Here is a 20,089-nt window from a genome sequence, read left to right as displayed (position 1 = left end):
TATGGAAGAGAATCAAGCACAATCATCTTCTGCAGATGAAACTTTGAGTTTTGACATGAAGACGACTATTCGAGTGACTGTAAAAGAATGTTTTCAAGCAGCCTTACCGGAGTTGCTTTCGGCCATTCAACAACAGTCAATGGAGAGCCGTCGTTCGTGGGGGCCACCGCACCAGATAGGAGCTCCGATCGACGGACAGATAGATCGCAGACAGACAGATCTGATCGTTCCAGGTTGTAGGGTGTTGCCTTCCGTGTCGTTGGAGTCAGCTGCGCCGTCTCAGACACCTGTGCCAGTTGGGGTCACGCCGATCAGCCAGCTTGCATCAGGTCCGATCGATTTCCAAAGAGCCATGCCCAACGCGAATGTAGCTGGGTTCGACCGACCTTCCACTTCAAATGGGTTCGATCGATCTTTCGTGTCAAACATGCTTAACCAACAGAGATCTTTTCAACCGGCGATCTACTACCCAACGGCGAGCCATCCAGCCAGCGATGATCTTGAGTTGTCCGGTTGGCTAGGTTCTTCACAGTTGCTGGCAACCTCCGTTCAGCCGACTACTGCCTTCCAGCCGGTGATGTTGTTTCAGCAGATAGTAGCAGCCCCGGTTCCAGCTGCTTGTGGTTCGACCCATTACCTAGACAATGTGAGAAAACGGTGGCTTATCTGCAACAAAAAAATTCAGATTTGGATACAATGTTTGGCGCAAATCCCAATCGGGTTTAACTAGTCTATTCAGAGAATCCAATAAACTCGTTCCCTGTTTTGTCGAATGTTTCTTATTTATCTGATTCAATGGGCAATTCTGCATGACTTCTTGTAGGGGAAAAATTAAATGGCTAGAATTAGTTCTCTTGGTCCCAATAAATTCGAATGGCCCTGGAAGGGCGTCACAAATTTGGGTACCTGACAGGAAAGATTCCTAAGCCAGCACCAGGCGATCCACAAGAACGAATCTGGAAAAGAGAAGACTCACTGTTACGCTTTGCTTTGGTGAATAGTATGGAGCCTCAAATAGGGAGACCATTATTGTATGCTGCAACCGTCAAGGATATCTGGAAGGCAGCACAAGATTTGTACTAAAAAGGACAGAATGCCTCTCGACTATATACACTCCACAAACAGGTCCATGAATGCAAACAAGGATCCATGGACGTTACATCTTATTTTAACAAACTGTCAATGCTATGGCAAGAGATGGACTTGTGTCGAGAGATTGTCTGGAACTGTGCATAAGATGGGGCTCAGTACTTGAAAATTGTAGAGGCGGAGTGTGTTTACGTGTTCTTGGCTAGATTAAATCCTAAATTCGATGGTATCCGTAATCGAATATTGGGCCAACGCCCGACTTCTTAACTTAGAGAAGTCTGCTCCGAAATACGGCTTCAAGAGGATCGATCATGTGCTATGAATAATCCCATTCCTACAACTGACGCAGCTACCTTTGTTGCAAAGTCGTCTAGTGTTGATAGCGATGAAAAACCCCTACCTGTGTGTGAACATTGTAAAAAGCTCTGGCACACAAAGGACCTGTGTTGGAAATTGCGCAGGAAGCCTCCAAACAGCAGGTGACGACAGTCTCATGACAAATCTAATACTAGTTGTGCCCTAGTAACTGACTCAATAGATGAACAGACTTAGAAGCAGTCTTCCATTTACAGTAAGAACAACTTGAGTACGGTTGGGGTGAGTGCAATTGCACAATCAGGTAATTTCCCTTTATTTGGCCTGATTAGTATAAATGGTAAAAAAAACCATGGATTATGGACTTAAGGTCCACAAATCATCTTACAAGTTCTTCAGAATTATTGATGTCATATAACCCAAGTACTGGTAATGAGCGTATTCGCATTGCAGACGGGTCTTTTGCCCCTGTTGCGGGGAAAAGCCATATCTCTCCGTTTGACGGTTTAATTCTGCGTGACACCTACCTTACATGTGCCTAAAATATCGTATAATTTGTTTTTTGTCAATAAAATAACAAAAGATTTGAAGTGTAAGGCAATTTTCTCACTGATTCCATTTTGTTTCAAGATCTGAAATCGGGGATGAAGATTGCCACTGTCCAGCATGATAGAGGACTCTACTTCCTTTCTGAAGAAGCTTTCTCTAGAGATGATCATCAAACTGAGTTTATGTCATTAAATTTCTCTGTTTCTAAAAATGACTTTATGTTGTGGCATTTCCGTTAAGGACATCCGAATTTTTAATATATGAAGTATTTATTTCCACATTTATTTCGCAATGTTAATACTTCATCTTTAAATTGTGATGTGTGTATTCGTGCCAAGCAAAATCGTGTTTCTTTCCGATCTCAGCCTTACAAACCCTTGAGTTCCCTTTCCCTTGTTCATAGTGATGTATGGGTCCCTCACTAGTTACTACTTCCACTAGAAAATGGTGGTTTGTCACATTTATAGACGATCACACCCGCCTTACCTAGGTTTTCCTCATTACTGACAATCTGAAGTGTCATCTTTTTTCCAACAATTTTATACAGCTATCGATACTCAGTTTAAAACAAAGATTGGGATTTTACGAAGTGATAATGGGCGAGAATTTTTCAATGCCTCTTTCAGGGATTTTCTTGTTTCTAAGGGGATTGTCCACTAGAGCTCGTGTGCTTACACTCCGCAATAAAATGGAGTAGCTGAGCGTAAAAATCGTCATCTGGTTGAAGTAGCCCGGTCTCTTATATTATCTGCCACTCTTCCGTCATACCTATGGAGGGATGCAGTTCTCACTGTTGTCCATCTCATTAATCGGATGCCCTATCATATTCTTAATCTTCATACTTCTTTAGAATTTTTTAAAGAGTCCTTTTCAACCACTCGATTAATCTCTGATGTTCCTCTTCGGGTTTTTGGTTGTGTTGTCTTTGTTCACTCTCATAAGTGTTATCACTCGTCATCTCGTAAGTACTATGTCTCAATGGATGTCACCTTCCTCGAGGATTAGCCGTTTTTCCCTGTTAGTTATCTTAAGGGGGAGAACATGAATGAAGAGACTAATTGGTCATCATATGCTATTCCCTTAGAATCAGCTTCCATTCAAACCTTGTCTAAACCTAGTTCTAAGCATGACAGTCAGGTTCTTCCTACCAACCAAATTCCCTGGAAAACTTACTATAGGAAGAATCTCAGGAAGGAAGCAGTGTCACCTGTTGAGTCAGAACTGTCGGCTCCAGTACATGAGTCAGACCCGCCATCAGATCCAGGTATGTTCATTCTTGAAATTAATGGTGTTGATGTATGTATGGATACTGATGAATGCAAGCAAGACAAAGGAGAAGGAAGTAGTAATACTGAAAAAATGGCAAAATGGGAGATAGTAGATAATGAAATAATTCTTGCTAATGATGATGTAGAAGAAGTTTCTGATACACAAATAGTTGATCATGGAGAAGAGCTTGAAAAGGTGAAAGAACGTGATGCATCGCTTGATCTGCCTATAGCTCTGAGGAAAGGCACTCGTTCATGTACTAAATATCCTATGCATAGTTACATGATGTATAGTAATCTGGCAACCGAGTTCAAAGCATTCACTACTAGTTTGGACGTTTAGGTGGTTCCAAATGACATAAGTGTTGCAATGAAAAAACCAGAATGGCGGTCTACTGTTATGGAAGAAATGAGAGCTCTCAAGAAGAATAAAACTTGGGAACAGGTAGCTTTACCTAAAGGGCACAAGACAGTTGGATGTAAATGGGTGTTTACTATAAAATACAAGTTAGATGGGACAATTGACCGGTACAAAGCTAGACTTATTGCAAGAGCCTTTACTTAGACCTATGAAGTAGATTATTCTGAAACCTTTTCTCTTGTGGCCAAACTTAACACTATCCGAGTGCTCTTGTCAGTTGCTGTAAATAAGGATTGACCCTACACTAACTTGATGTTAAAAATGCTTTTTTGAATGGGGAACTTGAAGAGGAAGTCTATATGAGTCCTCCTTCTGGGTTCGAGAGTCAATTAAAAAACAAGGTGTGTAGATCGAGAAAGTCGTTATACGTATTGAAATAGTCTCCAAATGTCTGGTTTGACAGGTTCACAACTTTTGTAAAAGTACAGGGGTATGTTCAGGGGCATTCTGATCACACTCTTTTTATAAAAAGATCGACATCAGGGAAAATAGCTGTTCTTATTGTCTACATTGATGACATTGTTTTATCTAGGGATGATGAAGCAGAGATCATGAGGCTCAAAACAGAGATAGCCTAAGAATTTGAAATTAAAGACCTCGGGAAGCTAAGATACTTTCTGGGAATAGAAGTGGCTCGCTCAAAAGAAGGTATATCAGTTTCTCAATGAAAATATACTCTGGACTTACCAAAGGAACTAGGCATGACTGGGTGTAAACCTGTTGACATACTAGTAGAGTACAATGCGAAGCTCAGTGATAGGAGTGATAGAGTTCTTGTTAATAAAGAAAGGTATCAGCGGTTAGTCAGGAAGTTGATCTACTTGTCTCACACAAGACCAGATATTTCTTATGCAGTAGGTGTGGTCAGTCACTTTATGCAAGCTCCATGTGAGGATCATATAACAGTAGTTGAACGTATCTTTCGGTACCTGAAAGGAACCCCTGGAAAAGGTCTAATGTTCAGAAAGACCGAAAAACGATCTATTGAAACTTACACTGATTCTGACTGGGCAGGGTCTGTTGTTGATAGAAAATCGACGTCTGGGTACTGTACATTTTTCTGGGGTAATCTTGTCACCTGGAGAAGTAAGAAACAAAGAGTTGTTGCTAGAAGTAGTGCTGAGGCTGAGTATAGGGCCATGAGTCTGAGGATTTGTGAAGAAATTTGGTTGAAGAAAGTATTATCAGATCTCCAGCAAGATAATGAGCTTTCGATGAAACTGTTTTGTAAAAATAAAGCTGCCATCAGTATTGCAAATAACCCAGTTCAACACGATAAAACTAAACGCGTAGAGATAGACAGACATTTCATTAAGGAGAGGTTGGACAGTGAAAACATATGCATCCCCTATATTCCTTCAAATCAATAAGTTGCTGATATTTTTACAAAAGGGTTACTAAAACAAAGCTTTGATTATTGTGTAAGCAAATTGGGCCTTGTCGATATTTATGCTCCAACTTGAAAGGGAGTGTCGAAAATAGGGTTATTAACCTAGAGGTGTTTATGTAATTGTGTAGACTCTTAGGGTTTCTTACTGTCTATTTATATAGTGTATCCCTACGTATTCAGTGTATCAGATTAAAATAATAAGAAAAGTCTCTATATCGTGGTTTTTCTCCCTGTACTAGAGTTTCCACGTAACTGTGTGTTATTCTCTTCTTTACGCTTTTATTTTTAACAAGTAGCATCAAATTGGGACGAGGATTTGTCCCAAAATACTCGGGCGTTTGGAGTGATTCTAAATCCATATGAAATCTCTGAGAGTCTAGTTTTCAAGGTAGGGCTGCCGGAGAAGAAGCTTTGAGGAATCGGTCTGGAGAATGAGGAAAATCCAGAAGGGTCGAGCCGTCGGGTAAGCTTGGGCTAGTCTTGGTGTTTAGAAAAGTCCGGCCAAACCATGAGGATTTCAGAGCTAATATTTTAAGGTAATCTTCCTGAAACATTTTAGAGTTTTTTTGTAGAAGAAAGTATCTCAAGATAAGGCTTATAATTATAAGTAATTAGAGCTTTAAGTTGAATCTGGATCTTAGGGTTCAAAAGGGAACCCGAGGTGATCAAAGAACTTCTAGAAAGGAAGATTCCTACCTTACCAAGATGAGTTGTACTTTCCACTAAGTCTTAAAGTATATATTTTAAGAGTATATGTAAATGCTTATATTATGAATGAATAAATAGCATGAGAATAAGAATATATGATCGGGATGATCAGGGGGTCAATAGACCTAGTTCTTGAGCCTATGGGAGGAACCTCGTATGGAATGGTCAGAGGGCTGACGGGCCTAGCTTCTGAGCCCATGAGCGGGGAGCTATGTTCACATAGGGTATAAAAGGGAACCCAAAAGAGCAAGCATTTATGATTAGTAACAGTTAACTATCTACCATCCGTGTAGATAGAAGTTAAGACCAGACTCATTCAAAACTGAGGTTTGAGTATTAACCTCATATATATGATATGCTTATTATTTATGAGTTGAAATAGACTCTAAAAGTTACTTACCACTCACTGAGCTTTGTAAACCTCATTCTTTTCTTTCATGTTTTCTTCCCAGGTAGTGGAAAGGTGAAGAGTTCTAGGGTCCTGCTAAGGTCAAGATCTGCCACAAGCCACAATTACACTTCTGGGGTTTTAAAAGTTATTGTTGTAAACTTTGTAGTTAAGTCTTGGAGTTGTATAAATATTACATTGTTGTAATAAAATGGGCCTATTCAATCAGTTGTTGTTTATATCTTGACTTAAAGTTTACTGAGAGTAAAGAGGTTTAGATGGGCAGTAGGTATCACGGAAGGGTGTTATCTACGGTCCCTCACGCCTCTCCTCGGGGCGGGATGTGACACTGATTGAAGTCTATCAATATCTATCAGTGATAGAAACTGATAGAAGTCTATAAATAGAGGTTTATAGAAGTCTATCAGTGTCTATCAGTGATAAAAACATGTGGAAATTAATAATTGATATTATAGTGATAGAAACTTATATAATTCTATCACTAGTGTCTATAAGTGTTTTTTTTTTTTTTTTTGGTTATTTTAGTAAATAGTTTGACATTTTTTCTATCGATAAAATTTTTTCAATTTTAATTTGTTTGTTAGTTCCTTAAGAAGAGAATTAATGACAATCGTGTTGTCCTCTTATTGACAAGAACTAACATTGCTTAATTATTATATAATAATACACTATAATGGATGAAGGTGGTACAATATTTACATTTAAAGGAATGGATAACAAATTCCTTCCAAATGTTATTTTAAAAGTCCACAACCCCCAATTTTATTTGAAGGTATGAAATTCTAATTTCAGTTTGATGTATATTTATATATATTTGAATTAGTTTAATTTGATAAAAGTAGGACTGAAAATATGATATATAAATATGTTCTTTCTTTACTTAATTTGTTTTGGTTAAAATTATTTATTTATTATTTTTCTATCCCGGATATAAACTTGTTGAGACTTAATTTTTTTCCAATAAAGCCATACACAACCTTTCTGAAAAGCATCCATTACACTATTGTATCAATCTTCAAAATATGGTGAAGGAATAACTATCCACTTGGCCTTTTTTTTTTTAGAATAGGTGATATTATTATACAACAACAAGGGGGATCCCATAGCCCGGGATCAAGGCATAAATCAACGAAGTACAAGCAAAGACAGGGTAACAAAACCAAAACAAAGCCAACAAGATATAACCAGAACAAAACCAACACATAAACGCAAACTTGCAAACCACCAGGGAGAAAGGTAGAGAAAAGAACCTAAAACCCCACAAACTAGGGGCTACAACAAAACAGAGAACAACGTGAAGTTCAAAAAGAAAAAACATCCGTAAACACACTAGATAAGACCAAGAAGGTCAACCCACAAGGAAGTAGCATGAGCACGAACCGTAGAGACCATAAGGTGAGTCAGGGTAGACATCGACCTCGGTCGACCTCCATGCAGCCGCCGATTACGCTCCTGCCAGATGTAGTATATGGAAGCACACCAGAAAACATGGAACAACTTACTACGCACCTTCTTACCTAACCCCACTTGGCACAACCAACTCAACTCTACATCCAACCAGCCACCCGATGTGACGAACCCAACTGAAGTAACATACTGGACCACACCTCTCTCCCAAACCTACACTTAAAAAATTAATGATCCTGCGACTCCACACCTCCTCTACACAGAAGACACCCCTCATTTGACAACACACCCCAACTCCTCAACCAATTTCACATACCCAACCTATCCCTTACCGCTAACCACACGCAGAAGGAGTGACGCGGAATACCACCCCCACCCACAAAATACCAACACAAGACATCCTAGGACGACGAGGATGCATACTCTCCTATGCACTAGCGATAGAAAACTGACCACTAGCATCCGGTACCCAAACCAAATAATCCTCCCCCTTACTCTAGGCCCTACTGCCTAGATAAGACCTCAGATCTCAAGCAGCTCCCAAGACACTGTAGGCCACTTCCAACCTTCCTCACCATCCATAAACTCTGACAACCGCGCTTCCAAACTGCTACTTGCATCATGAACCACCGTAGACCCGTATAAATCCAAAATCGCACCCTCAGCAGCCAAGGATCCCATCAAATAAAATAAGACTGTCCATCGCCGATCATCAAACGAACCAGATGCTTGAATCTATCTCTACTTCGCAAGATAGCCCTCAAGCACCAAGACCTCCCAACCTTACTCTGAACAGCCCACAACGACCACCCACGCAAAACATACACCTTTACCCACGCCACCCATAGTGACCCCGATTTAATTAAGAGAAGCCATAGCAGCTTCGTAATAGTAGCCTGGTTCCAAGAGGCCACATACTTCACACCCAACCTCCCTTCCAATGGCAAGTATACCTCATCCCATACCATCTGCGCACCACCCTAACTCACCACACTACCCTTCCATAAATAACTACGTAATAGACGTTCAACCTCATGAGTTACACACGCAAGCAACACGAAGATGTTACACCAAAAAACCTAAAAGGACTATAAAATAGATCTAACAAGTTGCAACCTCCCAGCAAAGGAGAGGGACCGCGCTGCCCAGCTTCTAATACGAGCTGTAATCCTTTGTATCAAAGGCGCACAATCCATAGCCCTCAACCAACCCGCCAATAAAGGTAAACCCAGATACCTAACAGTCAACAAACCAAGAGAGAAACCCATAGATGCAGCTAGTTCCTCCGCCTCCCCTGACTCCACACTCGCAACAAATATGGAACTCTTCCTAACATTTTCAACTAACCTAGACAGCTCTACAAACTCTGCCAAGACCTGCCTCACAAACTCCAAAGAATCTCTCCACAAGACTTTTTAACACTTTTATTCATGAAGCTTGAGTTTCAAGAGGAAAAGAAGAAAATTATTCATATGGAACAAATAATTTAAAGATCAAATCAATAGTTTTTAATCTATTAAATTAGGCTTAAAGAAGTGGCAGTTAATTCTAGCCTTTTGGCTTAACATTATTTACTATTTATTTAAAAGATTTAATTCACATTAATTATTTTAATTTTAAAAATAATATATTTAAAATTAATAGTTTTAAATATCAAAACTGTTGGAAATATTTTTCAATGTAGCAAAATGTCAATAATAGACACTAATAGTCATCTAATCAATGTTAGTGGAAATTGTACTGATAGATGTCTATTAATGTTTATCACTAATAGATAATGATATTTTGCTATATTTGTAAATAAGTTAGTTCATTTTTTTATATTTGAAAATAACACTATATTTAAACATTTTATTTTATTTATTTGATTTTTCATGATAAATAGAATTTTTAATATTTAATTTTTATAATATTCTCGTAAATATATTTCAAATGTATAAGCTAAATAAAAGAAATTAAACCATAGTCATTTTATTTTAAAAATATTTGAATAACTTGATTTATTATTATTATTTTTTTTTTTCATTTGACGCGATACATGAAATCTTTTATCTTTTGGTGAAAAATACGATGTTTTAAGTTAACCCATTTGAATTGTGTTCGGGTTGATTATAACAGAATAATTAATTAAAATTTATATATGAAACAAATTTTTATTTATATAAGGGATTTGGTTCATAGCAATTTTTTTTTTTTTTTTTTTTTTAAATATCCAGACAACTTATTTTCAAGTATCAATTATCAGTAAAATATATAGGAGAGTTTCAACCAAACGAGCCTAAAAGATTAGAGATCAAAATTTTGGCGTTCAATTTATTTATGAGTTTCAATAATTTTCTGACAGGGAGATGACTCTCATTGAAAAATATTGACAGAATATTTATGACCATTTGCTACCATTAACTCTAAAAAAAAATAATAATAAAAAAAAAATAAAATAAAATAAAAAAAAAATAGACATACTTTTTTTAAAAAAAGAATTATTACTTATCTTTTAGGTTTGTGACTATTTACTAAATTTTTAAAATTACAAGTTTAATCCCTAAATTTTCATTTTTTTAAACCATTCATAGATTAAACATGAAATTAAAATTTAATATTCCATCATATAAGATGACATAAAGTTCAAATGTATATCAAAACATATTCAGCTATATTTAAAAAAATTTAAATAATGACAAGAATTTATTAGACACAAATTTAAAATATCAGAAATTTGATTAAACAAAACTTTAAAACCAAATAGACCAAGAAAAAACTATCTTCAAAATTCACCATTATATATATTTTTTGAAGGATAAAAGTTTAGGCACCACAAATATATAGCTTAAGAACAAAGCTTTCATTTTGTATTTATTATTTGAATGGTTGATCTCTCATTTTGCTTTTTCATCTGTATTGAATGTAATTCAACTTTATGAGAAGTTTAGAAAGGAAGATGAAGGTAGCGGTGGTCGGAGCGGGGATCAGTGGTTTGGTTTCGACTTATGTTCTAGCTAAAGTTGAAGTTGAGATTCTATTGCTTGAGAAAGAAGATTATTTAGGTGGCCAAACTTTGATGGCTTTGATTTGGATCTTGGCTACAAAACTACAATGACAAAAGTTCATGAACTAGACTCGTTTGGTAAGATGTTTCATTTTTTTTGGTCCCCCTTCTCATTTATTTATGAAACATACAATGCTTTGTAAATCATTTCTAAATTTTCTTTCTTTTAAAAAGAGACAAACTATGAAAATTACTTTTTCCTTGTTTTTTTCCCAATTTTTTACTTAGGTGTATCCCCTGCCATCTCTCCCTCTTTCTTTCCCCATATCTCCTCTTTCTCTTTCTTTTTAATACTTAATTACTCATTTCCACTTTTTAGGGAAAAACATACTCTTTTCGTCTCTAATTTTGAGTTAAGTTTTTATTTAAACTCTAAGTTTCGAAATGTTACATATTTAATTCTTAAGTTTTTATTTTAATTTCAATTTAATTTCTATGTTTCAACGTCAACTTTTCACTAAATATTTACATTCCGTCTTTAGAGGTAATTTATATTAATAAATTCAAATTATCAAAAGAATTATGATGGATTAAGTTTTACTATTATCACTTTAAGCATTAAATTTAAAATTTTACTTCATAATTATTTATAATTAATTAATAGAAATTGACGTCAATAATTGAAAGTGAGTGTTTAATGAAAAATTAAAGTTAAAAATGTAAAATCTTGAAACTCAATGATCAAATTGAAAAGAAACTGAAATATCAAGGATAAAATTGTTATTTTGAAATTTATGGATTATTTTGAAACAAAACTAAAAACTTAAGCACTAAATGTAGGGGTGTTCAAATAACCCGACAACCTGAACAACTCGGACTATCCAACCCAAAATGTAAGGGTTGGGTTGGGTTAGTTTTGTTCTTTGGTTAGGTTGGATTGGATTTTTCTATTTTTATTGGGTTGGGTTGGGTTGTGAGTTTGCTAAAAAAAAATCTGGTTGACCCAACCCAACCCGAATTTTATATATATATATATATATATATATATTTCTCTTTGTTTAAAGTTGATTTCTTTGTATTGATTAATTTTTGAATTTTTAATATTTTTCTTTTAAAATTATTATGATATTTGTCTTTGTTTAAGGTTTACAATAAATATCATAGATATTTGGTATTTAGCATCTTAATTTTAATGTGTAACATTTTAAAACTTAAAGAACAAATAGAAATTAGAGCCAAAATCTAAGGACCAAAAAGATAATTATTCTAATTTTTTAAATTTGTTTTCTTTTTGCGAGCTCTCCTTTTCCTTTTTGTTTTTTTTTTTTTAATCCCTTTCCTTTTTCTTTTTCTTTTACTTAACAAGTTTTTTTTGTTCTTTCACATTCAAATCTCTATTATTATTTTCTCTTCATTTTTAGGATTTTAATTTGTTTTTATTAAATAAATAAACTACTAAGATATTTTTATGTTACCACAAGTTCTCACCACAATAATAATTCATTCTTTCTCTTTTTTGAATTAGTATCGTTGAAAATTTACAAAGTTTGTCTTAATTACCATTTACAAACTAATTTAATTAAACTAACTCATTAATTAAGTAAACATAATTTAAAGGGAATGCTTTAGAGTAAAAAGTTTGATTACAAATCAAATATGATTAGCATTTGAAGGATGAAATTCATTAATATTGTTGTTATTGTATTTTTAAGTTTACCTTCAGGCTGAAATTATATGAAATACTATAAACTCTTTGTAATGGTTGTATATATATTTGATTATATTGTATATCGAAATTTTATTACAAATATAACATACAGTTATCAAAGCGGTTTATGTGACTTTTTTTTTTTCCAAAAGAAAATTATCATACATTTTCATCAGATTTAGTAGGGGTATTAAAAATAATCTGATGATTCGAAAAACCATCTAATCAAGGTTGGGTTCAACAAATAAAAATTTTATAACTTGAGTTTGTTCATGGTTCACCTAAAATAACTCAAACCAATAATTCAAATTTATTATTAATTTATTCAACTTTATTTCATAATTTTTTTATTAATTTATTCTCCAACCACTCCTAAAAATAATTTTTGAGCAGTTTCAAAAGAAAAATTTTATACAATAATTTGAAATTGAATTATTAATCTTAATTTATTATATGAAAATAATGAAATAAAATTTCTACATATTAGCATTTTACTTATTTTAGAATAATAATTTAAATAAATAACTCAAATAACTCAAACAAACCCAACTCCATATTTTTATGGTTGAATTGAGTTGGGTTCATTATTTAATAAAGGTTAATCGGGTTGGAAAAATTTAAAACCCGAACAACTAGGTTGGGTCTAAAATATACTTTAACCCAATCTACGAACACCCTTATAATATAGTTATAAAAACAATAAACATAAAACAAGAAACAAAAACCAGAATTCTACGAAATGTGCCTAAATTGTTATTTCCATCAATGTTGAAGGACGTACAGTAGTTTATATGGTACTATAAATAATTCAGTATGTGTATAAAAATCCATCAGGGAAGTGAGCTTCTGTCATATTATCCCATTTTTGTGTCATTCCTCCTCTCTACTCAGCCTCAGCAGCAACTTTACCATCTTCAGAATTTTTTTTTTTAGTCATCTGGTGTTTGTATGTATGCTCTAATATAACTAATTTTCCTCTCAATTCTCGAGACGAGCTCAATTAGTGAAACGGTTTAATATCGAAGGGTAGACGAAGATGAAGGTGGCGGTGGTCGGAGCAGGGATCAACGGTTTGGTTTCGGCTTATGTTCTAGCCAAAGCTGGAGTAGAGGTCGTGTTGTTTGAGAAGGAAGAGTATTTAGGTGGCCATTATAAAACTGTAAACTACGATGGCTTTTATTTGGACCTCGGCTTCATGGTCTTCAATCCTGTAATAATCTCTTTTCTCTTCTTCTCACATCTTTTAGACTTAATTTGAGATTATTATAGCTTATTTAAAAAATTGTTGGCAGATGTATTCTTAAATTGGTTCTCAAGTATAATTAATATTTTTATTTAACATACGTTTAATTCAATATTAAAATATATTGAGATTGATATTTTAATTTTATCGATATATCAATAGACATATACTGATAAAATATGGAAAATTGTTTTAAATGAAAAAACTGTTAAAAATATTTTTAAATATATTAAAATGTCACAGTCTATCAATTATAGACATTAATAGACATCTATCCGTATCTACTAGTTTCTCTCGGTGATCAATGATAGACAATGATATTTTGCTATATTTGTAAATGTTTTAGAAAAAAAAATTTACTGATAGAAAAATGTAAAACTATTTACACAAATAGCAAAAAGATACTAATAAACACTGATAAACTTCTATTAACATCTATCGATGATAGACTTCTATCAGTTTCTATCACTGATAGACATTGATATACTTCTATCAGCCTCTATCAAAGAAGATTAAAATTTTGCTATTTTGTTTAAATAGTTTCCCTTATTTTTCTATTCTTAAAAATCTCCCATATTTTGGTTAATTTTTCTATATTTGAAAACAACCTATAAAATATTGATATCGAATTTTCTCTTCGGATTCATTTTTTTATATTTAAATTTTTTCTTTACTTTCAAACTTAATTATAAATCTTATTATTAGTACTCATATTAGATTTTGAACTAATAGAACATAATTTTATACTTTTTATGTGTATTTAAAAATATATCATAAATATAGATTGATAATTAGTATTGATATTGAACCATCTAGTTTACAATCCTTAATGGGTATTTTGTTTTCAGAGACCTTGAAGGGTATTCCAATCCTTGATTTTATATGTTCTAAATTCTATTTAACTATTATTTTACAATTTCATATAATTTATGGTATATTATATCAAACATATATTTTAGTTTAACAAATGAGATAAGGGAGCTTATATTCTTTTGAAAAATATAATTCTACGATTCAAATTTTTAAATAATCCAAAATCTCTAGATTCAATGACAAATCCATAAAAAATTATGTCGTTTACAAAATTTATACTGTCAAATCACTAATTCTAAAAACAATTTAAAAAACAAATATACAAAACAAATATTCACTAAAATTCATTCACGAAACTGAAAACATAAAATAGAATCTGATTGCAAACGTGCCTTACTAATTTTGTGGATATGAATATGTTCTTTTTATCCCTACCTTGGCATGTATATTATTGATCATAGAGATATTACATCATTCTTTCTAAAATGTTTGGGTATGTTATGTTCAATAATATTTGGATGGATTATGATTTTTTAAAAACAAACTGAATATATAGGTAACACATCCAAATACAGTGGAATTTTTAGAGAATTTAGGAGTTGAAATGGAAGCATCAAATATGTCATTTTCAGTCAGCATAGACAAAGGAAGAGGCTATGAATGGAGCACTCGAAATGGTGTTCTAAGTCTTTTTGCACAAAAGAAGAATATTCTCTATCCATCTTTCTTGCAAATGATTCAAGAAATAACCAAATTTAAAGATGAAGTTACCAAGTATGTATTACCAATATTTTCATTGCACCTCACACATGCATGCACACACACAAGGAATGTGCAAACACAATACACTTTTGGTCCATAAGTTTTGAGTCTGATTTTTATTTGGTTATTAAATAATTTCAGAATGTTACACACACCATTTTCATTACTAGTTCTTGAGTCTAGCTTCTATTTAGTTCTTAATTAATTTCAATATGTTATATTTTTTACTCTTGAGTTTTCAGTTTAATTTTTATTTGGTATTTATGTTTAAAAATACTACATTTTCACCCATTAAGGTTTGAGTTTTGTTTCCATTTCGTGCCTAGATTTCAAGATTTACACTCTTTATTTTTTTTCCAAATATTTACTTCTGATCCTTGGTGTTAATTTTTATTAATTAACTTTAAAAATAAAATTAATTATAATTAAATTTAAAACAAAGGTTATCTAACATACAACAAAACTTGTTATGCACCATATTATAACAATTCCAATAACATCAGAGATAAACACAGTAGAATAAAGCATGAATAGAACATAGAGTTTGGTAATCCAATTCGGTGCAATACCACCTACGTCAGGGGGCAATGTACTGAAGAAAGATAATTTCACTGATAGAAAGTCAAACGATTACAATGTTGTACTTATCTGTAAACAAATGGCAATTACACACAAATAGCTTAACCTCATGAATGATCATTTACACTCTCCCTAAGTGTCTCTCTCTCACCAAGAAATTTTATCTTCCACCTTCAAATGAAGACTTCTTCAGTTGAAAAAACTTAGGCTCTCCCTAAGTATGAGAATCCCTTCTCAAAATATAGTAGAACGAAGCAATTAGATTTAGAGAATCACTAAAGATCGATAATGGCAAAAGGTTCACAATCTCATGGATTGACATGCTTGTGTTTTCGACACATACACAAGACAACGATTCAAAATCTTCAAAATGGCCAACCTTAAAATTAAACAAAACACAATATGTACATGGGTAACTTTGAGATCTTTAATAAAAGAATAAATCATCAAATAGTAATTCTGAAAATTCTTTTTCATGATCACTCCTTATTGGAACAACTTTCTATCTTTGCCTTTTGCAAACTGTAAAAGTACTTGACTTGTTCCTAACAGGCGGATCCCAAGTATATTGAGAGAGATCATTAACACACACATGGACTTATATTTGTTCCCTCCAAGAATTTTAATCATCATAGGATCCAGTAGGTCAACATGGAGAAATTTGAGAACACGATAAGTGGTAAGTTGAGAAAGTTTCTTGTGAGCATCTTCAATTTGCTGACAATCACCACACAAACTCCATCTTTAGACAAAAGATGTGGTATCCCCAATAGAGCTTCTTCTGAAACAACTTCCTTGATTCAACAAAGATTAACTTGACCAAGTCTCTTATGTAAAAGCACGACTTCATTGTGCTTAGGGATGTTACGAACATGATTAACAATATTAGGAATCCAAAAATAATAATTATTAGAAGATCACGTATCTGTCGCAATGAGAGCTTTGACATTATCTATGACAAGACATTTGTCTTTAGAGAAGCTAACATCCAAACCCTAGTCATACAATTAAGTTATGTTGATAAGATTAGAAGTAAGCCCTTCAACAAGCAATCAACTTCAAGTGGTGGGAGATCATATATGCAATTTTTTCCCAATGATCTTTCCAATTGTGCCATCACCAAAAGACACTTGGTCAAATGCCACAAATTGAGATCATTGATGTAATTCTTTTTCTCTAGTCATGTGTTTGGAACTTCCACTATCAAATGACCAATAATCTTTTGTGAAGGATCAAACAGATGTAAGTACCACTCGTTTTTCAACTTAAGGGTTAAAGGCTTTTGAACATAGCCTTTTTTAACATTAGTAAAAGATGATTAAGATTATAAACACCATGCAATTTAAAATAATAAGATCTAGAGTGAGCTTTTTTTTTACCATAGTGATAACAAACAGACATCCTCTTGGCATGTTTTACAGACTTCTGACATGATGCCTATGCAGATGTTGAGGACAAAAGTTCTAACATCTGATTTTAACCACACCCAACTGTAATGTTTTCTTTTCTCTTATAAATAGGTTGATCAACTCTTTTATCGTTCCGGAGTATCCAAGACTTGTTAGATCACTAAATTCTTACCTTGAGACAAAATCATATCAAGATCATTCATTCTTAAGTTCAACATCTTTACAGATTTATGCACAGATTCAATTTCACTCTTAGCCGTGTTCAACTCCCATTTAAGCTCAGAGACAATGGTCATGAGTTTGATTTTCAGCAAGAAAAGTCTCAATTCTTTTTTTCTGAACATCTTAGAATTTTATCTCTTCAAGCCATTTTTTATATAACATATGCTAAGACTTGTCAATTGATTCAGGCATATCTTCTTTTGCACTACTGCCACTTCAATTTTTATTTTTTTTTATTTTTTACTTTAGTACAAATTAATTTCTCAGTAAAGTTGTTGACAAGAGCTCTGACATCTTCTTCGTATTCACTTTTATCTTCAGATTCTTCATCAGATAAAGTTAAAACATAACTTTTATTTTGTTGTTTAAGAAAATTGGCACATTTACACTGATAGTGATCAAAATCTTCACATTTCCTACAAAAGAAAAAAAAAAAAAAAAAACTGTCATTATTCTGACCACTGATGCTGGAGTTGTCAACATCCTTCTTATGATTCTGAGATCCATAAAGTTTCATGGATGTGCCTCCATTTTCTTTAACATCCGAGGCACATGGTTTCCATATCTATTTCAAAACACTTTAGAACTTCACTGAATTGTTTGGTTAGTAAGGAGGTTGAGTCTACAATAGTTTCTTCAAACTCTCTATGATTATCTTCAAACTGAACATTTACAGACAATTGAAGGGGAACCCTTTTGTTTCTTTTGTCAGATTTTCCATCAAGTCATCTCAAACTTAAGCAACGACTCAAATAATTCATTAATCTTCTTTGTTGCAATGTCCTGAGCTTCTTCAATAGTCGTCACTTCCATATCATACTTTTTTTTTTGGAAGATTTGAGAACTTTTTTAACCAGGTTCTCTTTTGACATCTTCTCACCCAAGACAAAAGATTTATTAGCAATCAAGTAAACAGACATTAAATTCGTTAATTGTTTCATCTTCAAGCATTTTCAAATTTGTAAACTTCGTGGTCAACAACTAAAATCTAGACATCTTGACTTTAGAGGTTCCTTCATGAGCAACAACCAAAATGCCTCAAGCTTTCTTGGTAGAAACAAATGTGTTATTCAGAAGAAAGATATTTTTGGCAATAACATTGAAGATAACATTAAGGGCATTCAAATTTCTTATAGATGCTTTGTCCTCAAGTTCAGTCTATTTGACTTTAGGCTTAGCTAAGTACCTTAACACTATTTTGGTTAGTGACATCTAGATGAGGCCAACCAATAACCACTACTTTCTAAGATTTTCTATCAACGGATTTAAGGAAGGTAGTCATGTAACAAAACCTGATCTTTCGAGTACTCTGCCAAGGGTCGTTACTCATAAATACACATTTAAAACCCAAACATTTTAAACATTGGGGAAAAATAAAATTCATTAAATAATAAAGATAGTTTTGCAAAAATAAACTATAAAATTAATAAATAAGCAAAAAACTTTGTCCAGGACCCCTAAAAACACTAAGAAAAATCAACATTAAAAAAGATAAGATCTATAATCTGACATCAAGTTCTAAATTGAAACATTTAAATAACTTGAAAATATAAACTGAAAGGAAGCAGTCTATCTCTTGTCCCATATAGCACGATTACAGGTCCCTCTCGTCACTCGCTATTATGTTTTTGTTCTTACTTGGAAAATATAAAATAAGAAAGGCTGAGTATAAAAATTCTCAGTGAGTGACCTCTTACTAGGGCCATGTGGGTGATTTGTTAAACCCGACTTAACATTGGCATAATGTATATAACATAGCATAGCATGACATGACATAGGTAGTGGTTCTGTAAGAACATCAATTCAGACATAAATGTGATCCCGTAGGAACATAAATCATAGCAATAGTGGTGATCCCAGAAGGACATTGAAACGATCATAAGTGGTGAACCCGAAGGTTCACTGACATAAGATGTACATAGTCCGATAGGTGAGTTAACAACCACCCATTAGCTTAATTAGAATGCACACAACAGTCAATGAGACTAAAACGTAAAGCCCTAGTCCATGGCTTTCCACATACTCATAATGCTTTTGAAAATTACATAGCTTAGTAAATCACTCCATCCGTCAATTACATGTTTTTATGGTACCATTTAGTTAATGTTTTCACAACATTATCATCTAATTTGAGTGCCCAACTCAAGGAAGTTTCAGTAGAAAATCACTTACCTAGAAGTCAAGCCAAAAAATTTATTCAAGCAAATCATTCTCCTTTCTAGCTTTCCACAAATTTAGAATTAGATACTAAAATACCAATCAGAAATCAATTTTAATCTTTAAGCCCAATTCCAAACATTTAATCATTCCAAAATTACCAACATTACTTATCCAATAGTTGTTTGATCCAAAACTACCTCAATTTTCAATCTAAAAATCCAACAAAAAAAATCGCAAAAAAAAAAAAAAAAACGCACCTTGACACCGGTGGACAACCTCTCAATCCCTTCCAAAAACTCCAAATCGACCTCCAAACAAAGGTAAATCATATGCTAGGCCAAAATATAGTGCGTATTCGGGACGAATCACAAGAAACCCTCAAACATCCAAAATAATTGAAATCTTACCCGAAAACACAACTCTAACGAAGAAAATAGAGGTGTGGCCGACAGCGCCGGTCGATGATGTTTGGACGAAAGGAGGTGAGGTGGCGTTGCGGTGGTCGGCTGGTTGTGGGTCCTAGCAGCACGACAGTCGAAATGCTGACGCGGCTAAAGCAATTGTAGGCGGTGACTGGCGGGAGATCCAGTGGCGTGGCGTTCATGAACAACGACAGCGACAATATATGTATATATAAATCTTTCATTTCTC

The 20,089-nt window shown here is 33.7% G+C and overlaps 1 protein-coding gene, 1 long non-coding RNA gene and 1 pseudogene across 3 annotated transcripts; all 3 read left to right on the top strand.

Moving 5' to 3' along the window:
- Positions 1-2,994: 2,994 nt before the first annotated feature.
- Positions 2,995-4,220, top strand: LOC150032077 (uncharacterized). The gene is made up of 3 exons (XM_090308379.1): positions 2,995-3,417; positions 3,565-3,749; positions 4,046-4,220. The coding sequence occupies exons 1-3, from the start codon at positions 2,995-2,997 to the stop codon at positions 4,218-4,220; spliced, it is 783 nt and encodes a 260-aa protein (XP_090164505.1).
- Positions 4,221-4,343: 123 nt separating this feature from the next.
- LOC150032076 (secreted RxLR effector protein 161 pseudogene) lies at positions 4,344-5,012 on the top strand (annotated as a pseudogene).
- A 5,372-nt stretch (positions 5,013-10,384) lies between these two features.
- LOC150032075 (uncharacterized) lies at positions 10,385-15,074 on the top strand. Of its 2 annotated transcripts, XR_016525023.1 has the most exons (3): positions 10,385-10,680; positions 13,276-13,460; positions 14,863-15,074. It is a non-coding gene; the product is annotated as an uncharacterized LOC150032075 (long non-coding RNA). The 2 variants fall into 2 exon arrangements; XR_016525022.1 differs by lacking the exon at positions 14,863-15,074 and having other exon boundaries at positions 13,276-13,613.
- Positions 15,075-20,089: the final 5,015 nt, after the last annotated feature.

This window comes from Benincasa hispida, chromosome 12 (genome assembly GCF_027475165.1).
Source record: "Benincasa hispida cultivar pf3 chromosome 12, pf3_genome.v1.1, whole genome shotgun sequence".
In the NCBI taxonomy this organism is placed as follows: Eukaryota; Viridiplantae; Streptophyta; class Magnoliopsida; order Cucurbitales; family Cucurbitaceae; genus Benincasa; species Benincasa hispida.
Note: the sequence above shows the minus strand (reverse complement) of the source record. Positions and strands in the feature narration are given on the sequence as shown.